The sequence below is a fragment of the Notolabrus celidotus genome, chromosome 20 (assembly GCF_009762535.1).
Source record: "Notolabrus celidotus isolate fNotCel1 chromosome 20, fNotCel1.pri, whole genome shotgun sequence".
Classification (NCBI taxonomy): Eukaryota; Metazoa; Chordata; class Actinopteri; order Labriformes; family Labridae; genus Notolabrus; species Notolabrus celidotus.
Window position 1 is genome coordinate 249,978 of NC_048291.1, and position 19,227 is coordinate 269,204.

Consider the following 19,227-nt stretch of genomic DNA (forward strand, 5'->3'; position numbering starts at 1 on the left):
AGTTTATTCAGTTTGCTCTCAGGAGAGATAAGGACGTGGAGCAGGGAGAGATCAATGAAGGAAGGCTAAAGAAGGACGACAAGTGGAATTAAAGAAACCACAACCCTGGAACAGAAACCTGAGGATACTTCTCAAAGAAGTCATCATGAGGGAACAAGTGTTAACTTGTTCCCTCATGATGACTTATCAGAATGAGGCAGCAGCAGGAAATAAGATTTCACCTGAGATAGTCTCAACAAGACCTGCTGCTGTCACCTGTTTAAGTTTGAGACGTTTCTGAGGAACCTGAGGAGGAAATACTAAACTTAGACCGCAGGGTTTCTTTCCCTTAAACTCCTAAAGGCTGCAGGGAAAGAGGAACACTTCACTAACTCAGTGGAACAACAAGAGGTGATTAAAGAGGAGCCCAGAAGTGACGATACATTTTTGAAAACATGAACACAAGATGGATGAGACGCTGTCGATCGAGTACTGACAAGAATGAGGAAGAGAGAGCACATCTCTCCCCAAATCTAGAATAGAATTTAAAATCCTTCTTCTGACCTACAAACCTCTTCATGATCAGAGTCCTTCATATCTTAAAGAGCTCATAGTGTCCTGTTACCCCTCTAGACCTCTACGCTCCAACATGCAGGCCTGCTCATCGTACATACAGTCTCTAAAAGTAGTGTGGGAGGTAGAGCCTTCAGTTATCAGGCCCCTCTCCTTTGGAATCATCTACCAGTCAGGGTCCGGGAGGCAGACACCCTCTCTACTTTTAAGAGTAGGCTTCAAACTTTCCTTTTTGATAAAGCTTATAGTTAGAGCTGGATCAGGCTTGGATCAGGCTTGGACCAGGTCTTAGTTATACTATCAGGTGTGGATGTGAGTGTTCCTGCTTTTAAATCAGATGTTTGGAAAACCCTTCTTAGATAAGATAAAATAAGACTCCTTTATTCTTCCCACAACAGGATAACTTCATGAGATTGATCCACTGAAAGGACTTCACAAGTGGAAGTAAAACGAGGCGCTGGGTTGAGATGAAAACACACGATCACATATTAAAGCATGCAGAGTAATAAAAGACCAGCAGACTGAAGGAAGGGCTTTAAGTGTACTCTAAGCTTTAGGGAGGACAGAACTGGTGCAATGAAATCTAATCACAGAGAGGTGCAGGACTGAGAGGAGGGTGACTCAGCACTTCCTGCAGGTTTGTTGTTATTTATAGTCGTAAGACGAGTTCAGACTGGAAACCTGAACTGCCTCATGGCTGGAGGTGATTCCAATCAGTCTGAGGATTTAGATCTGATCCCAGACTCTGGATTTCATCACTCACAGATACAACGCACCGAGACGACATCACATCAAAGACGAGTCTGCAGTGCACCAGCTCGTGTTTGTTTCACTGCTGCACCTCTGAAACCGACTCCAGCCTCCAAAGTTCAAACCCTGAAACTCTGGGTCTGGTGTCAGGTGTGAAAGAGGAAGCACATCCTCACAGCCGAGGAGCAGGAAGTGTGAGCTGCAGAGACCTGTCCTCAAACCGTGACAAACTGAGACAGGAGGTGATAAGAGTCTGTGAGTCAGACGTGATGAATCAAGGCCAGGTTATAACCAGGATTATGTATAGTGAATGGGTGGCTATGTGAGTGAGAGGGAACTCACAGGGTGAGCAGGACCCTGACTCAAAGGGGGCAGGGTCCTGCTCCCCCTGCAGAGGTAAAGAGAACCTCTGTGTCCTCTGAGAGGTCACACTCTTGGTTTAGTGATGTAGTTTGATGGTTAACATCAGAGCGATGTTTCTACATCTTTATCTTTAGAGAGCTCCATCCTTTCAGGATCCTCTCTGTGAATCAGCAGATACTCTGAATAACCATCAGGGTCTGTCAGAGGTGAAAACTAGCATTTTAGTTTGGAGTGTAAAACCCCTTTTTGACCAACGTGAACCTGGTTCTTGTTCTGGGCCGGGCTCACGCTGGTTTGGAGCTGGTTCAACATGTGAACCAACTCAGCACCCGTTTGTTTTTCCCGCCCCTCAAAACCCGTGGAAGAGGCACGCCATGACATCACTCCTACGTGAACGCTTTTCCTCAGCAGAGCTAACAAAAACTTTCACTCATGACAACAAAGATGGCCGACAACCTAGCATGCTTACTGGTGTTGCTCCTGTCTTTTTGGAATCACATGAGGAGAACTAATCCAACTTTACCAACACTTCTGTGCTGCTCGTCGTGCTTTACATGGACGGCAACTTCACCCCTCACCCCCTCGCCCCCCCACCGCTCACCCCTCACCCCTCACCCCCCCAGCCCCTACCCCCACCCCCTAACCCCACCCCTCACCCCCACCCCTCACCTTGAAATGCTGAGTTAGCATTTCAACATAATGATATTATGATTTAAAAACGATCTTAAAAAGCATCTGTCACTGCTGGGACTCCATATGAACACATGAAAACTTCAGGACACCTCAAAGAGAGTGAAAGTGTACTAACTGGAGTCTCCAATGATGAGCAGTTTAAAGAGATGATTGTAGTCCTTTCCCGCCATCTGCACGGCCTCTGACTGGACGTCCCAGTGAAATCAGTCCCCCGGAGGAGGCGCTCCTCTTTATCAGTGTTTCTGTGTTTGCTCCCACTTCCTGACGCTACGAGCTCAGAGCAGAACGAGTCCAGCGCTCGTGCTGATGAGAGGACATTTCCAGTTGAGAATCTGCACTTTGTGTAAAGTCTCAGCGCTAAAGTTCACATCCCTTCCTCTGGTTTCAGAGTGAAACCACAGCAGCCAGCAGAGAGTGAAGCGCGTCTGTAAAGCTCTGAACTAATGATTCATTCTGGACCGTGGAGCGGGATCGCATGCTGCCACCTTAGTTCCAGTTCCACCCAGTGACGGTCCGGCGGGGGATTTCCAGCTGGTGGGGACTCAGAGAGTTCTGCATTGATTTGTTAAATTCACAGTTATGTCAGTGTAGTGTGGACACTCCCTCGTTTCTGTCATGTATGTCTTCACGCGAGTCTCTGCATGAAGACACTGAAGGCCACACATCTAAGACTCTGTGCTGGAGGGATCCTGTGGTGGGGACTCTGACAGCTTAATGCAGGGTGGAGATGATCAATCATGAATCCAGTTACTGTGCTGAGCTCCTCCGCTGCTCACTCATTAACTCCATCCCTTTTTAAGACACGCTGAGCTGTTCCTCGTTTTCACTCCAGGTCAGTAGTGGTTACATCTGATCCCTCAATCCCACATCAGTTCCTCTGGTGGGCGGGCGAGCAGTCATCCGTTCCCTGTTTCGTTACATGAGGAGGACTCTCGCTTCTTCTTTCTTTAGGTGCTAAACAGAGACACAGGTAGAAGAAGTTATTAAATCATAAAATGTGCTGCATGCAGTGTGTGTGCCCCTCCTTGAAGAAACCTCCCTGCTCCTCAAACAACAGCTGAGTCACTAAATATAACTTCCTCATCCCGCCTGATCCGCCCTCGTCCTGGATCTTAACAGGGTTAGCAAGGTAGCAGCATCAGAAGCTCCCAGGCTCTCCTGCTGTCTCTGCCTTTTCCTGACTCACTGAGTTAAACATGGAAGTTAGAAAAACACGAGCTTGTTAAGGTTTCAGCAGCTTTCCATGAAAACAGGAAAGACCGTCGCTGGCTCTCAGAGTCAGGAACCGAGCTTTGTGAGGGGGTATCCAAGAACTGGTGCGTCCTCCTTTCAGTGACAGGCCTCACTTTAGAAACAGAATTTAAGTTAAAGTTAAAATATGTTTATTATTTATATAATGAAATTATTACATACAGGTTTCCTACAGTTATTATGAAGTGTAATTATAATATTAAAATAAATTCTAGGGCATCTTATGGTGGTGATCAAAACATGTTGTTTTGTTTCTTTTTTAAGATAAGATAAGATACTCCTTTATTTGTCCCACAGCGGGGAAATTTAAGAAGTTTTTTTACTGAACATTTGTAAATAAGATAAGATATCCCCAGGGAAAGTTTAATCAACAATACTCTTAAATAATTAAAAATAAAATAAGTAAAAATAAAACTAGATAAATAAAGAGAATACAACTATAAGAGATATACTAAATAATAATAAATAATAATAATAAATAAATATTAAATAAATAATACAATGACAAACACTACGGACAAACAAATCCAAACACCCTAATAAATAAAAGAGACGAGGAGAAAATATAAAACAAGAACATGAATGGGACATATAACTGATGCTAATATATAAATAAAAATATATGCAATATTTCAGATGCTAACATCCTCTCCAAGAAACTCTTTAAGAAGGTCGGCTGTTTTAATTGTTTTTTTGCTGCCAATCAATTCAAGGGTTTAAAAGTGTAGTTTTATTTCTTGTACATAAACAGGGAAATAATTACATTTACCATAATATAGTATCCTTACATTTACAGTCATTTTTTAAACATATCTAAAATAAATTATAACAGCCTCACAGTCAATAATAACATTGTTTGTAGTTTTACACATAAAGGTTGGGACCACAGAGTGGAGGTGACCAAAACATGTTTAATGTACTTCCGTGGTTCTCATGACGTTTACCTGAAGCTTGCCTCTGATTGGTTAGTTCTGTGACGTGTGATTGAGTGACAAGGAAGTGTTTATAAAGTGTTACTGAGAAAGTTATCCTTTCCTGTTAAAGGATATCTTTTATAGAATTAAAAACCGTACATGTCGTTTAAGTCGGCTTGGTGTGATTTTAAAAACTGCTTCTCTTTTGATAAATATATCACACTAACAGATTTAGGTGGTGCCCGTAATGGAAGACAGCTGTTAGCAAACAACAGCAAATGACTTACTTTAAGTGTAAATCAGCTTTTTATTTAACATCCACCTATGCCGAATTAAAGACTAACACCTTTAGTTGAAGATAAAATCCTGATTTATAACAGAAAGGAACAGAAAACCCTCCAAATGACACGATAAAACTGATATCGCAAGGTTTTGAACGTAGTTCGGCTGAAACGGTTGCTATGACACAACCCGTTCTAACTGAGCCGTTGAAACAATGTGATGTCACCTTGTGCGACGCGTTCAAGAGCGTGGTTAACCAAACCTCCGCAGAGAATGATGTGATTTTAGGAAATCAAAGTCACAGACGCTCCTATAAGTATTAAAGTTACTTCTATGAGCATGTCAGAACGAGTTAAAGGACGCTTCTCAATTCGGCATACATTAGAAAACTATATCAGATGTGTTTGGATGATTAATTAGCTTTTATTTAGATAGTCACTGGACTTGTGGCTACTACAGCCCTACTATAACGCGCCGTCGTGAGTTAAATGTAAGGACAGATTGCTCCTGATTGTTTCGCCGTTGTAGTGAAGAAACAACAACACTATATAAAATGACTGATTGGTGTTTTATATGGTTGAACCCGAAACAGCGACAGGACCTACTGATTTGGATCCAGCCTGGAGTGACGGTCAGTGGGCCTGACCCCGGCCTGCCTCTGGCTCCTGATGCCAAGACGTCAGAAAACTTCTCCCTCCTTCAGGAAACTTTAAACAACTCGAGAATAAAATCAAACTCACTCTGCTCCCTTTGTTGTGTTTGTTATCCTGAGGCTGGTTCATGGTTACTGTTCCCCGGTAGGCGTTGTTCTTAAGTCCCGGAGGAGTGATCTGGATCCCCGCTCCGGTCGGAATGTCTCCCCGCCGACCACACCTGACTGTCTGCAGCTGATGACCCATTCTCATCATCTGATGCTGCGTTCACGTCATGTGGGAAAAACCAAGCAATGCAAACTGGGTGGGACAACTTTAGGATTACGTCATTTTGATTTGATTTACTTTAATTAGTGATTCACTGAAAATATTATAAAGGCTACACGAATAAAAATCAACAAAGTGGTAAAAAAAACAAGTTTATGGTTTATTTGAATAATAATAACAACTTTATTTATATAACACCTTTAAAAACAAATGTTTACATAGTGCTTTGACAAACAAAGAGTGGTTCAAATAACAGAGTAAACATTTGCACAGTTAAATGTTCTCCTGTTTGTCTTCTTTAACATTTCCTTATTGCTGTTTCCTGATTGTCTTGTTCCATGTATTTTATGTTCATGGTCACTTTCTCAGAGACGGTCATATCATCATGTCTTTATGTAGCCTTTAGTCATTTTAATCATATGGTGCTATTTATACTTTTCTTTCCTTCTTTTCTTTCCTGTTTGTGTTTTGGTTTCTTCTCTCCCTTCTTCTTTTATTTTTTGTTTTTGTTTAATCTTGATCTTTTTAGGGAGCTTTTTTAACATCTGGCAAAGGACTGCGGGTGTAAACTAGCCTCTTGGCTAACTCTAGCATATTTACAGAAGTGTTAATTAATGGTCATTTTAAATGGAAAATAAATAAACACATTTTGACAGACAGAGAGGAGGAATTTTAACAATGCAAAACAAAATGCAGCAAAGATACGGTGGCCCTGAAGGACAAAACACATTCACATAAGAGGAAACACTTTTACAAAGTTGGAGACAATTTTACATTTTATAAAACAAAATTATATCAGCAAAACACTTTTACTAAGGCCAAAACAAATTTACATAAGATGAAACACTTTTACAGTTTCTGAAACAAATAAACATTTCATTTTTACGGAAAGGGAACGTACCGAATACTGGAAGTGATCCTGAGGTGATAAAGTGATGGAGTGATGGAGTAATTTAGTGATGGAGCGATGGAGTGATGGAGTGATGGAGTAATTTAGTGATGGAGTAATTTAGTGATAAAGTGATGGAGTGATGGAGTGATGGAGTAATGGAGTGATGGAGTAATTTAGTGATGGAGTGATGGAGTAATTTAGTGATGGAGTGATGGAGTGATGGAGTAATTTAGTGATGGAGTGATGGAGTGATGGAGTAATTTAGTGATGGAGTGATGGAGTGATGGAGTAATTTAGTGATGGAGTGATGGAGTGATGGAGTAATGGAGTGATGGAGTGATGGAGTGATGGAGTAATGGAGTGATGAGTGAGGGGTCACTTAGTTTGTTTTGATGGAAAGAAACCAAACAGAGATGGACATGGTTTACATATCAGGACATCCTCAGGTCTCACCGAGAGGTGTCAGACCTCAGATGAAAAAGCCTCAAGTCTCCGGGAAAGCTCCGTCATATCTCCACATAACCTTCATCATGTCAGAATCCAGGTGAGACATCCTCAGACCACATCGCCTCAGACCACATCGCCTCAGACCAGATCGCCTCAGACCACATCGCCTCAGACCAGATCGCCTCAGACTAGATCGCCTCAGACCAGATCGCCTCAGATGAACCGGAGTCAGGCTAAACTGAGTCAGACTAAACGTAGAGGTGTTCTGTTGTTTGTAAATTTGTCTCCCACTTTTTAAAACTATTTCATCTTTAGTAAATTTGTTTCCTTAAATGTAAATTTGTTTTGGCCTTGATGAAAGTGTTTTCTGATGTGATTTTGTTTTATAAAATGTAAATTTGTCTCCAACTTTGTAAAAGTGTTTGATCTTTGGTAAATGTGTTTTGTCCTTCAGGGCCACCGTACATTAGAGATATGTAAAGACTAACGTGTCAGTGGAATAAATCTCCTGGATGTAGAAACATTTCGGTCATTTCAAGAGAAAGCTGTTTAAGATCAGAGATTTATGCAGAACGAAACTAAAGACAATGACACAGCTCAGACTGATGTCGCCATCCCAGTTTTAAAATTGCAGATGAAGCTAAATTCAGTTTCCTGTCAGTTAAGATTGAGTAATATTTCCGTTGACTCTCCGTTACCCTGACGTAAACACTCTGACTACTTTTAAATATGTCAGCAGTAAGTTGGTCATCCTGTCGCAATTTCCTCGTGTCACCAGCAGTACCTTTAGGGAAGGTGAGATATATATATATATATATGCTAATGCATGTTTAATGTGTAAAAAAGGCACAAACGACCATGGACTAAAATGTACAATGTGTTTTATTACTATTAACCATTTCAACAAAGAAATTAATCACATTTCAGTTCCTGTTACATCCGTTACATGGTCAGAACCAGAACACAGACAGCTCATATCTACAGGTAGAATGCAACCAACAGAACAAGCACAGAGGAGAATCATTAGAGTTACATGTCACTGATGGTGAACGTGGCGTGCACGTTCCTGTATAAGCCGGCCTCGGGGCCGTCGCTGCTTCAAACAAACATGGTTGAGAAGTTGTGCTGCGGCTCAGAACCAGTGCACTGACATTCACAGTTGGATCTCTTCTAGTCCGTGTTGTAGTCCAGTTTAAACCGCCGGGCGCTGAGCGGTGAAATAACTCAGAGAGGGGAAAGTAAAGCGTGTCGAGGAGGTGGCGTCTCATTTTCTCCGTCTGCTGCTGGACGTTCGGCTCGGCGACTGACGGCTGCCCGTCCTACGAAGGAGAAGAAGACGGATTCAATCATTAGAATTCATTAAGACAGAAAGTTTCACACAGCTTGTTCCCTATCCAGTGCTGCAGGTTTAAGAAGCAGAGGGAAGAAGAGATTATTAATCCACAGGGGGAGAAGAGAGAAAGTCAAAGCAGCAGGGTGCATGCAACGAGGATAAAGTGACCACAGGCAAAGTGAGGTCACATGATAAAGTTAGTGAGGGGTGCAGCAGAGGGCGCATCACAAAGTTATAACCATAGTCTGTTTAATTAATGGATGTAGTCTCCGTGACGTCATCCATCTGTTTCTGAAGCGCTGTTCTGAGGCCAATCGGCGGAGGCAGCCGTGTTGGAAATGTTGAACTCAACCTAACTGCTGTTGACGATTAGGACTTAAAGAGGCGGGCTTTGAGCCTCCTCGCCAACAGCTACAGTGTTCCCGCCTGTCAATCAAGTCAGCTGTGCCTCTCATTGGAAGACTAGTAATCTCAATATCTTTGAAATGACCGCGTTATGAAAATATTCATAAAGAGTGTGAGCCGATGAAGAAATGATCTATCCAGACTCCACTGGTCTTTTCAACCAGACTGTAAACATGTTTATATCTGCTGTAAAGATCGGCTCTTTGAATGGGTGTGTGTGTGGTTTCCAGTGTTTCTTGAGCCAACCTCTAGTGGACCCTCAATGAACTGCAGTCAGACTATGTCAGACTGCATGTCAGACTGCATGTCGGACTGCATGTCAGACTGCATGTCAGACTGCATGTCAGACTGCATGTCAGACTGAAGACTGCATGTCAGACTGCATGTCAGACTGCATGTCAGACTGAAGACTGCATGTCAGACTGCATGTCAGACTGCATGTCAGACTGCACGTCAGACTGAAGACTGCATGTCAGATTGCAAGTCAGACTGCATGTCAGACTGCACGTCAGACTGAAGACTGCATGTCAGACTGCATGTCAGACTGAAGACTGCATGTCAGACTGCATGTCAGACTGCATGTCAGACTGCATGTCAGACTGCATGTCAGACTGCATGTCAGACTGCATGTCAGACTGAAGACTGCATGTCGGACTGCATGTCAGACTGAAGACTGCATGTCAGACTGTATGTCAGACTGCATGTCAGACTGCATGTCAGACTGAAGACTGCATGTCAGACTGCATGTCAGACTGCATGTCAGACTGCATGTCAGACTGCATGTCAGACTGCATGTCAGACTTCCTGCTGCGGGTACAGACCTGCGGCTCTGTGAGGTCGGCGCTGCTCTCATGTACCTTGGAGGAGAATAACTGAGCGAGCGGGAATCTCTCAGCGAGTCGGCCGGCACCCTCCCAGGTCTGTCCGGGCTGTGAGGAGAAAACACACAGTGGACGGGTCAATCAAAGAAAGCAGAGAGAGAGATGTAGAGAGAGAGATAGAGAGAGAGATAGAGAGAGATGTAGAGTTTGTAGTTCTCCTCCTCTCACCTGTTATTCTTTGTTTCCTTCTCGTTCTCTGATGAAGAGGAGGATGAAGATGAGCTTGGAGCTTTGACTGCTTTGCTGTAAAAAGAGAAACAAGGGATGAGAGTCAGAGGAACATCTTTCTTTAGTCTCTCCTTCGCGTTCTAACTCTGCCGTCTCATACTCACTCCTTCCCTGGCTCCGCCTCCGAGTCAGAGCTGTCCGAGGAGGAAGATGAAGAGGAGGAGGAAGAGGAGGAAGAGGACGAAGAGCTGGAACTGGAGCTGCTGACCCTTTTGGTTACTTTGTTGGCGCTTGCTTCCTTCCCGTTCACCGCGCTCTCACCCCTGACGGTTTGGTCTGACGGTTTAGGGGCGGGCGCCGGGGACTCCTTCCTGCTTGGACCACGTGACGGCTGTTTGCTTTCTGATTGGCTGGCAGCCGGAGACCTCCTGGAGGCCACTTCAGAGCGCCGTGGATCTGACGGCGGTCCTCTTTGACCTGATGCCGGAGCATGAGAGGAGTCTCTGGACGGTCGCTGTGAAGACGAGGAGCGGCTCTTCTCCTCTCTGTCCTCCCTCTTCTCGTCTCTCCTCTCTGTCGGTGCTTTCGTGTCTTTAATCTCTCGCTGTGGAGAAGGAGAGGATGAAGAGGAAGAGGAGGAGCTGGAAGAGGAGGATGATGAGGAGGACCTGCTGGGTTTAGGAGCTTCTTTTGGTGGAATACGCTCCTTCTCCTTCTCCCTCTCTCTCTGTCTCTCTTGTTCTAACTCCCTCTGTCTCATCCTCTCTTGTTCCCTTTCTCTCGCTCGCTCTCTGGACAAGGAGCGACTGGTTCTCCTCCTGCGCTGTGGAGACGGAGAGCGACGCAACCTGAGGAGGAAAGAACAAAACGTTTATACTAATGAGATTTTAAAGTCTGCTTCCTTTCTGCATCAGTGAGAATTAAGAGGTTGGAGGACTCAGGGTCTAAATTTAGTCCAGGGGTAGATAATCTCCCCCATAAAAAGCCCCTGCTAGGGGGGTAGTACTTTTCAAAGGTCCCGGGACTTTCAGGGGGCGGGGCCTGCAATGCTGAACGTGTCTGATTGGTAGATTACCCTCAGTGTTTTTATTCCTCCCTCCGTCCACAATAACATCACACACATCTGTGATTCTCTTGATTTCTGGGTGGGATTTCACAGCCCACCGTGAATGCGTCTCTCCTCCCGGTGTTCCGGTTTTAAAAGTGACCCTGTAAACTAGAGACCTTCAGCTGAACGTGTCAGTGTTTGTGGAGTTTACACAGCTGTTGAAACACAGAGGGAGTTCCTGGGAATGCAAACTAGTTTAGTTTTTATTAAGATTTCAAAATATCCTCATCAGATATTTAATGATGGTCTAAAGACGTTTATGAGGGATGCATCCGGCTGAGAGTCTCCAGTTAACAGGGTCGCCGTTTAAACCAAAACACCGGGCGATCTCTGCGATCACGGCTTTTTGAGTTCTAAAGGATTTTAAAGCCGTGTTGAAACGTCTTTGCTACTCGCGCTTATCTCCTCTCACGTGTTGATTCAGTGAATCCATCTGTGATGAAATATAGCACCATCTAAAACAGACCAGCTGAGTCTCTTCATGCTAACAGGCTAACTGTTGTGTTGCTCAGAATGATACCTGCCTGTCCGTCTGCTTCTATGGGGTCATCTGTGATGAATGGCATTCCTCTTTGTGTTACTGCCCTCTACTGGTCTGGTGGTGTAGTGCATTTACTTTTTGTCCTCCATACGTCACTGGCCTGATTTACACAATCTACCCGGGACTTCAGCCCGCGGTCCAAACACAGACAACAATGGGGGACCAGGAACCTTTTAGTTCAGGGGGAAGTAGTTTAGGGGGCTAAAAGACGCCGGGACTCTTGGTGGAAATGCACCTTCATGTGACCCCTTACCTGCTGGGTGGGCTTCTCCTCCTTGGACTTCTGCTCCTGCTCCTCCTGGTAACCCGCTCCCTCTCTCTGTCTCTGTCCCTCTCTCGGTCCCTCTCTCGGTCCCTCTCTCTGTCCCGTTCTCTGTCCCTCTCTCGGTCCCTCAGCCTCTCTCTGTCGCGGTCTGACCTGGCCATCGGTGGAGATGCTGTCCTGGATCGGGACGGGGGTTCCTGATACTGCCGTGGTGGAGTGCGACGTGCTGGGGAGGCCGGTTTCTGAGGAGGGGAGCGTGAAACCCTTCTAGCTGGAGGGCTGGACCTCACAGGCCTCCTGGCTGCCTCTCTCTCACGCCCTCTCTCTCTTTCACTGACTCTAGACTCCGTCCTGGTCTTCTCTGCCTCGGGCTCAGACGGGGAGACTCGGCTGCTGCCCCTGCCCGGTTCGGCTCTCTTTGGCGGGGAGGACGGAGGAGGACTGGGGCTGTCCATCTGTGAGGGGCTGTAGCGCTCCTGTCCTCTGGTGTTGGAGGAGCCTCTCTCTGTGGGAGCTCTGTGGGAGCCTCTCTCCCTCTCTCGTTTGTCTCCTCCTTCATCCCTCTCTTTCTGAGCCCGCCGCTCTCCCTCAGACGCAGCTGAAGGACTCTCCTTTTTCCCGTTGGCCAGATACCTCTGGACCGCCGCACCGATGGCCATGTTGGCGTTTTTCGGGGGGCTGCTTTTGTCCCGACCGGTCGAGCCAGCTTCCTTGCTTTTCCCTCCTTTCCCTTCATCTTCAGAGGAAGAGGAGGATGAAGAAGAGGATGAAGAAGAGGAAGAGGAGCTATCACTATCACTGTCACTGCTGCTACCACTACTGCTGCTACCGCTGCTGCTGCTCTCCTTCCTTTTCTCCGCCTGTTTGGCCGCAGGTTTCTCCTTCCTCGGCGGGCTCCTCGTCTCCTCCTTCCTGGCGTTCGTATCTCCTTTCTCTGAAGTCCTCCCTCCATCTCTCCGGCGCTCTGCAGACGCTCGGACGGCCTCCTCTCTCTTTCTGCCTCCGTCTTGAACCGACTCTCTGTCGTGTTCCCTCGTCTTGTTCTGAGGCCGCTCCCTCTCCTCTCCCCTCCTCTCTTCATCCCTCTCTCTCTGACGCCCCGTGGCGACAGGAGAGCGAGGAGGAGGTGACACAGAACCACGGGGCGGCGGTCCTTCCCTTCTTCTGTCGTTCTTCTGCTGGTAAGGAGACCCCTCTCTCTCCTGCCTCCTCCCCCCTTCTCTCCTGGTGTCCCATTCACTCTGACCCCGAGAGGGTGCGTCTCTATCAGTCCTGCGCTCCCTCTCTCCACTCCTCTCCTGCCTTGGCCTTTCCTTCTCAGGCAGAGGAGAGGGGGATGAAGAGTCATGTCTTGTCTTTCTCTCCTGCTTGTTTCTGTCTTTTTCTCTACTCCTCTCTCTCCTCACATCCTGTTTCGGAGGAGGAGGAGGAGGAGAGGGAGAGGAAGATGAGGAGGAGTCATGTCTGGTCCTCTGAGGAACACTCTCCTTTCCTTTGTCCCTTCTTTCCCTGCTCCTTGATTTCCTCCCTCTCTCCATATCTCTGCTCCTGGACGTCCTCCCTTTCTCCATGTCTGTGCCCCTTGTTTGCCTCCCTTTCTCCACCTCCCGGCTCCTAGACCTCCTCCCTTTCTCCACCTCCCTGCTCCTAGACCTCCTCCCTTTCTCCACTTCCCTGCTCCTGGACCTCCTCCCTCTCTCCCTCCTGTTTTCTTTGCTCCTCGATCTCCTTCCCTTCTCTACTTCTACACTCACTGACCTCCTCCCTCTCTGCCTCTCGTCTTCTTTGCTCTTCGAGAGTCCCCCTTTCTCCATCTCTCTGCTTCTGGAGCGTCGCCCCCGGTCTGTTTCGTTTTCTACGCTCCTTGAACGCCTCCTCTTCTCGCTCTCCTTCGGTTTGCTTCCAGGTTGTCTCCCTTTCTCCGCCTCTCTGCTCTTCTCTGGCGGAGGAGGAGAGGGGGATGAGGAGTCATGTCTCCTCTTGGAGGTCTTCTCCAGCTCCCTCTGTGGTTCTTTTTCTCTCTCAAAGTTTGGCCTCTTCTAGATGTGAGAAGAAAAGATTTAAGATGAATTAAAGATTGAATTCAAAGTGAAATACCACGAGCTCCAGGCGTCAAACTTCAGCCTCACCCCTTCGCCTCCATGATGGTGTGGACTCTGCTCCTCGTAGCCCCGCCTCCTCCTGTCCGGGGATCTTCCTTTTCTTCCTTCATCAGTTTTCCTTGCAGCTTGTTCTTGCTGCTTCTCCTGCTGGCGTGATCTCGGAGGAGGAGCTGGAGACGAGCTGTTAGAGGAAATACATAAAGCACAAACTGAAACATCCAAAGTTTGAACACTCGAGTTCAAGGTCGCAATGCATTCTGGTACATGGTGGAAGCTTTCTCTGAAATGTCTTGATTCACATCGGAGGAGATCGAAGCCGTCACATCATCATCTCGTACCTGTGGGCGGAGCTGGAGGAGACACTCCTGCGTTGCACGGCCTTTGCTTTTGGAGGACTGGAACCGTCGTTCTTTCTTCCCTTCTTCTTTGACACTTTCTGCTTCTCGTCTGAAGAGCTAAGCGAGTCCAGAGGGACGGAAATAAATAAACATTATATTCAGCTCTGATTTCATAAAAACTTCAAGAACATAATCGAGTTGATCTGTATTTGAAGGAAAACATTCAACTTTTATATCAACTCTACGACAAAAACCTACCTCTCCTCGTCCTCATCTCCAGAGACCTCACTGAAACAACAACAAACAGTCATTAATCAATGTCCACATGAAATCATGAAGAGAAACAAAAGACAAGAATCCACTGTCACCGTTTCTTTTTCTTCTTTTTGGATTTCTTCTTCTCTCGCCGAGGAGACGAGGAGGCGCTCTCTGAACTGAAGGACAAAAACACACAGAGTCACACCTCTTCTCTTTCATAGTGACAGTTTCTGCTCATGCTTGGCTCACTTCCTCACCTGTCCCTGTTTTTGTTCTTCTTCTTCTTCTTTCGACTGCGCTTCTTGGGAGGAGACTCTGAATCGTCCGAATCTTCCACCAACCTGAGAGCGCAGAGGAAACAGACTTAGGGGTCACGTTTCAGCGTACTTGGACCAGATTCCAGAATAGAAATGAGACTTCATGACTGACAGAATAATACAGCATGACAGTGACAGTATCTCTTCTTTCAGGATGGAGCTTGTGTTTGTCATCATGCATACTTCTAGCTGTGCAGCATGTTGTATATCTTCACACCTCTTTGCAGCCACATAGACTTAAAAAAGAGCTTTTAATCTAACATTCACACCAGTGTTGTTCAGTGTTTGTCCCACTCACGTATATTGCTGTTGCTGCTGCAGCCTCTCCTTCTCCAGGCGCTCCTGCTCTCTCTTCTCCTTCTCTTTCTCCTTGCGGTCAGCGTGGAAGGACGAGCCGTCCACGTAGTCGCTGGAGATTCCGAAGGCAGCTCGGAGGCGGTCATTCTTCTGCTGGTTTGCAGCAGCCAGAGCGTGAGTCTCTGTGGCCCTGAGAGAAAGAAAGACACACAGCATCTGAGTCTGAGTCATACTCTGCAACATGAGCGGAGGATTCATCGTTTCAAAATGTGTTCTGAAACCAAATAAAGGATTCAAACAGCTTCTTTTGTTTAAACAAGAGTTCATGCCGTCTGTGATGCACTTACGTTGGTCTCTCATTTGCGGCGGGAGCCGGCTCCTCTTTCTCCTGGAGCATCATACGGAAACTGTTCACCTTCTCCTCGATTTCCTCGGCTGAATACCTGACGAAGACAAGAGAGAGTATTTACAACCGAACAAACTAGCAGCACCTTTTCTTTCATTCTTATTACCCTGGATCAAGTGATGTCACCGCATCAAGATTCACACCATCTTACACAGGACTTCCACCAGATCTGTGTCCGGTCTGGCTCCATGCTCTCTCCTCCGTCAACACCCCCCAGTTGTGTTTTCAGAACGCAGCATGGAGCAGGACCTCTGGACAGCTGGAGTCATGTGACCGAGGTTTCCCCTTCTGTAATCCCTGAATCAAGGATTCTCCTCCTCCTCCTCCTCATCCATGTTGTCTTTCTGGTCCTCTGAAAACCTCTGACCTGTTGACTCCAGGCCTGGCTCCGCTCATCATGACTTTGGTTTGTTGTTGTAGTTAAGTGAAATACGATCTGGTGATAACACAGAGTCTTTTATTCTGAAAATTAACCGGATGTTTTACTTTGGTTTTGGTGAAACCTGACTTCCTGTCCCGCTCCATCTGCTCTGTTGAGATTGATGCGTCGTGCTCCGGCATCCGGCACAAATAGAAGTCTTGTGTTTCTGATCCGGAGGACTCAGACCTGCCGGATCAGAGACGCAGCCGGAGCGCAACGGAGCAGATCCAGAGGAAGTTAACACACTGACTAGAATAGAAACCGATCAGATCTGGGGCCGTGACAGAGTGGAGACGGACAGGACGTGGATCTGGTGGAAGTTGGAGTGTTTACATGGTCTTACAAATAAATATCCCCGTGATAATCCCTTCATCTGATTTAAAAAGAAGATGTCACTAAATGTAAACACAAATTAAACTGAACTGACATCCACTTGATCCAGGAATAACTTAAGATGAAGATCCCAAACTCTTAAAACACGATGTGAAAGAGAGGAGTTTAGTGTAAAAACAAACTGAGATGTAAAGTTTGATTCCACTTCTTTTAGTGCACTAATAAATTACCCCTGCTCCTCCATCATGTCCTGCAGTTCGGCACACTTGACCTCCAGCTGCCTCTTCCTCTGGTGCTCCAGGATGTCAGCGTTGGGCTGCCTGTTGAGCTGACTCTCAAGCCTCTCCCGGTCCTTCTCATCCCGCTCGCCTCCTCGTTCGTCCCGCGGCCGCTTGACCCGCAGGCTGGACAGGTTCCGCTGCACGTATCCATTAGTGCCGCTGCCCCGAGGAGTCGTCAGGCCGATGCCATTGTACATGGCTCTGTGGAGAAGACAAAGAGGGACACAGGTGAGTTTGGGGTTGCAGGAGGAAGAGAAACAACAGCATGCTTCCCCAGAGTTTCAGGGATGATGTCATCTCATTCAGGAAGTTTGGATCAATGTTTGGAGAAGCTGGGTTTATTTGAAGCACATTGATTTAACCTTAACCACATCAAAACATTAACTTCTACTCATGCACATTAAACATGAATCACATGTTTCACCTCACATAACATCCTGTCTGCTCTTCCTCCTGCAGTTTATCTGTTACCATTTGGAGCCTTTTATTGTGCTGAGGGACTTTGTAATCTAAAATGGCTGACATAAATAAGCCAGGAGACATTTAAGACGAGCACTGGCTGTGTTTGAAGTCCTCAGAGACATGGAGCTTATTTACAGCAGAGCATTAAGAGCGACATGCTTTAATGTGATGTAGATTTACTTACTGACTATAGATTCAGTTTGTTGACAGTTTATTTCATTAGTCGGGGTCCTTGCAACATGTCAGAGTCAATCACAGACTAAATGAACCCATGTTTCTTTTGTAACGTGTACTTGTAAGCACTGCTTTGATGGTTTCTGCTTCATGTTTAGGAGATTTAATCCTTTTTGACTTGCTTTAACACGTGCGCCAGAAGAGGCCTGTTGCTACGCCTGAATGTGAGCCAGCCTCTGTTTGATGTGTAGAGAGTGTTAAACCTAACAGGGACTCTAAGATGACCATGAAACAGCTGAAACCTGGAGTCCTGATCAATACTTGAACAGAGAACGCGCTGAATTTAAACCAGACATCCCCAAAGGCCCAACTTCCATCTAAGCTAGCTCGCTAACCGGCTAACGTGTTTGATACGTACCTGTGTTTTCTCCCGGAGCGAGGAGGAAACTCCCTCTCAGATTATCAGGGGAGGAAATATCCTGTTTGACACGACGCAGAATCAGATCTTATACAACCCGAAGTTCAGAGATCTGTGAACAAATATGAAATGAGTCTGTTAGCGCTCAGCTCGCTAGTTAGCTTTCAGTTAGCTGCTCTGCGCTCAAATCGAAGGAGGGACGAGATGAACACCGATTGACGTCAGACGCACGGTACGTGCTGCGTGAGGTGCGTTCACGTACAGATGGAGTCCTCTGTTTGATAATCTTCAGGACTTTAGCAAAAAGGAAGAAAATAATATAATTATTATAATAATTTATGAATGCCAGGAAACTTAATTATCCTGGAGACACATAGATCATTTTGTTGCCTTTTTTATGAATTGTTAAATGAACCCTTAAAAACATAATATTATATTATGAAAGTGAAAACAAGAAGTACATTTCATATAAATCAATGCAAATTCAATAAATCTCTCCCACGTTTTTCCATTTTTGTCACTGAATTTAATTACTACCAAGACTCTTAAAAGTTTTTAAACAACAAAAAAGTCTTAATGCATGAAGTATTTAAAGAATGAATACTTATCTTAACTCCCTGTTTCAATTAGTTATATTTTTCTCTATCTTTTTTCATGTATCATATTATTTAATTAAGAATTATTTTGTCATGTCTGATAAAGCTCTGTAAATTATTTTCTTTTCTTTAAAGGCATTAGAATATGTTTAATTATAATGAGTGAAACTTCTCCAGAGCAGCCTCTCCTGCTTCAAAGACCTCGCCCTTCTTCATGCCCTCCCACACATACCAGGGAACAAAGACAGGCTCAGCCAACATCAGATCAAAGTTGTGGTCGGAGCGTTGGGGTTACTCAGAAGGCACATAGCTCTCTCTCTCTCTCTCTCTCTCTCTCTCTCTCTCTCTCTCTCTCTCTCTCTTTAAGAGGAAGTAAAGTGAGCAGCAGGTAGTTGATGCCAGCCTTTAAACCAGCAGTGCACCACTCCTTAAACTGGGAGTGACGTGGTCACACAAGTTGAAAAGGCAGCTGAAGTGTACTTCCTGTGGTGGGGGTCTTTTTATTTGAGGGATGAGTTGGTGTTCGAATGTCACTGCTGGAAAAAAATCATACGTACAGAATAATCCCAGACACTAAATTATATGTATCATAGTGAAAACTGAACCACCGCTCTCAGGGGGTTAATATTTATTTTTTTCTGTTTTAAAGCTCCTGTGAGGAACTTTCTGTTCGTCAGTGTTGGCGCCCCCGGTGGACAAAGTGTTAATTGCAATCTCCTAGCTGATTTTGTCCTGATGAAGAAAAAAAAACGCACCCTTGTTCATTCACACAGTGCCATGTATCACTCATTTTGAATATGTGCTGTGGTATATATATCCAAGACTGTAGATTATTAATGGACATATTATTATAGGAATAATTTGTCTATAATTAAAAATTAATAACAATAATAGAAGTAATAAATAATACAAATAATAATACAAAATAATAATAATCATCATTCATTTTGTATACTAATGATAAATAATAATTATATGAAAATATAGAAATATTAATATAATGTATTATATCTGTCTATATATCTATTTTAATATAATAGTTATAATAATATTTATAAT

The 19,227-nt window shown here is 45.2% G+C and overlaps 2 protein-coding genes across 4 annotated transcripts in view; both read right to left on the minus strand.

Moving 5' to 3' along the window:
- Nucleotides 1-5,714, minus strand: part of si:dkey-16l2.16 (ras-related protein Rab-35) — an 11,800-nt gene extending 6,086 nt beyond the window's left edge. The window contains exons 1-2 of one of the 2 annotated variants that reach the window (XM_034711074.1): nt 5,546-5,714; nt 2,474-3,312 (exon numbers count right to left, since the gene is read on the minus strand). In XM_034711074.1, coding sequence (XP_034566965.1) covers nt 2,474-2,528 — 55 coding nt within the window. In that variant the 5' untranslated portion in view covers nt 2,529-3,312; nt 5,546-5,714. The other variant, XM_034711075.1, reaches the window with a different exon arrangement.
- A 2,214-nt stretch (nt 5,715-7,928) lies between these two features.
- On the minus strand, nt 7,929-17,820 carry srrm2 (serine/arginine repetitive matrix 2). 2 transcript variants are annotated; one of them, XM_034710772.1, is made up of 14 exons: nt 17,573-17,820; nt 16,468-16,719; nt 15,425-15,520; nt 15,079-15,267; nt 14,721-14,804; nt 14,574-14,639; nt 14,464-14,493; nt 14,206-14,322; nt 13,895-14,048; nt 11,754-13,804; nt 10,016-10,699; nt 9,852-9,926; nt 9,660-9,731; nt 7,929-8,383 (listed from the first exon to the last, which is right to left on the minus strand). In XM_034710772.1, the coding sequence occupies exons 2-14, from the start codon at nt 16,713-16,715 to the stop codon at nt 8,329-8,331; spliced, it is 3,921 nt and encodes a 1,306-aa protein (XP_034566663.1). In that variant the 5' UTR covers nt 16,716-16,719; nt 17,573-17,820; the 3' UTR covers nt 7,929-8,328. The 2 variants fall into 2 exon arrangements, with proteins under 2 accessions (XP_034566663.1, XP_034566662.1); XM_034710771.1 differs by having other exon boundaries at nt 9,624-9,731.
- Nucleotides 17,821-19,227: the final 1,407 nt, after the last annotated feature.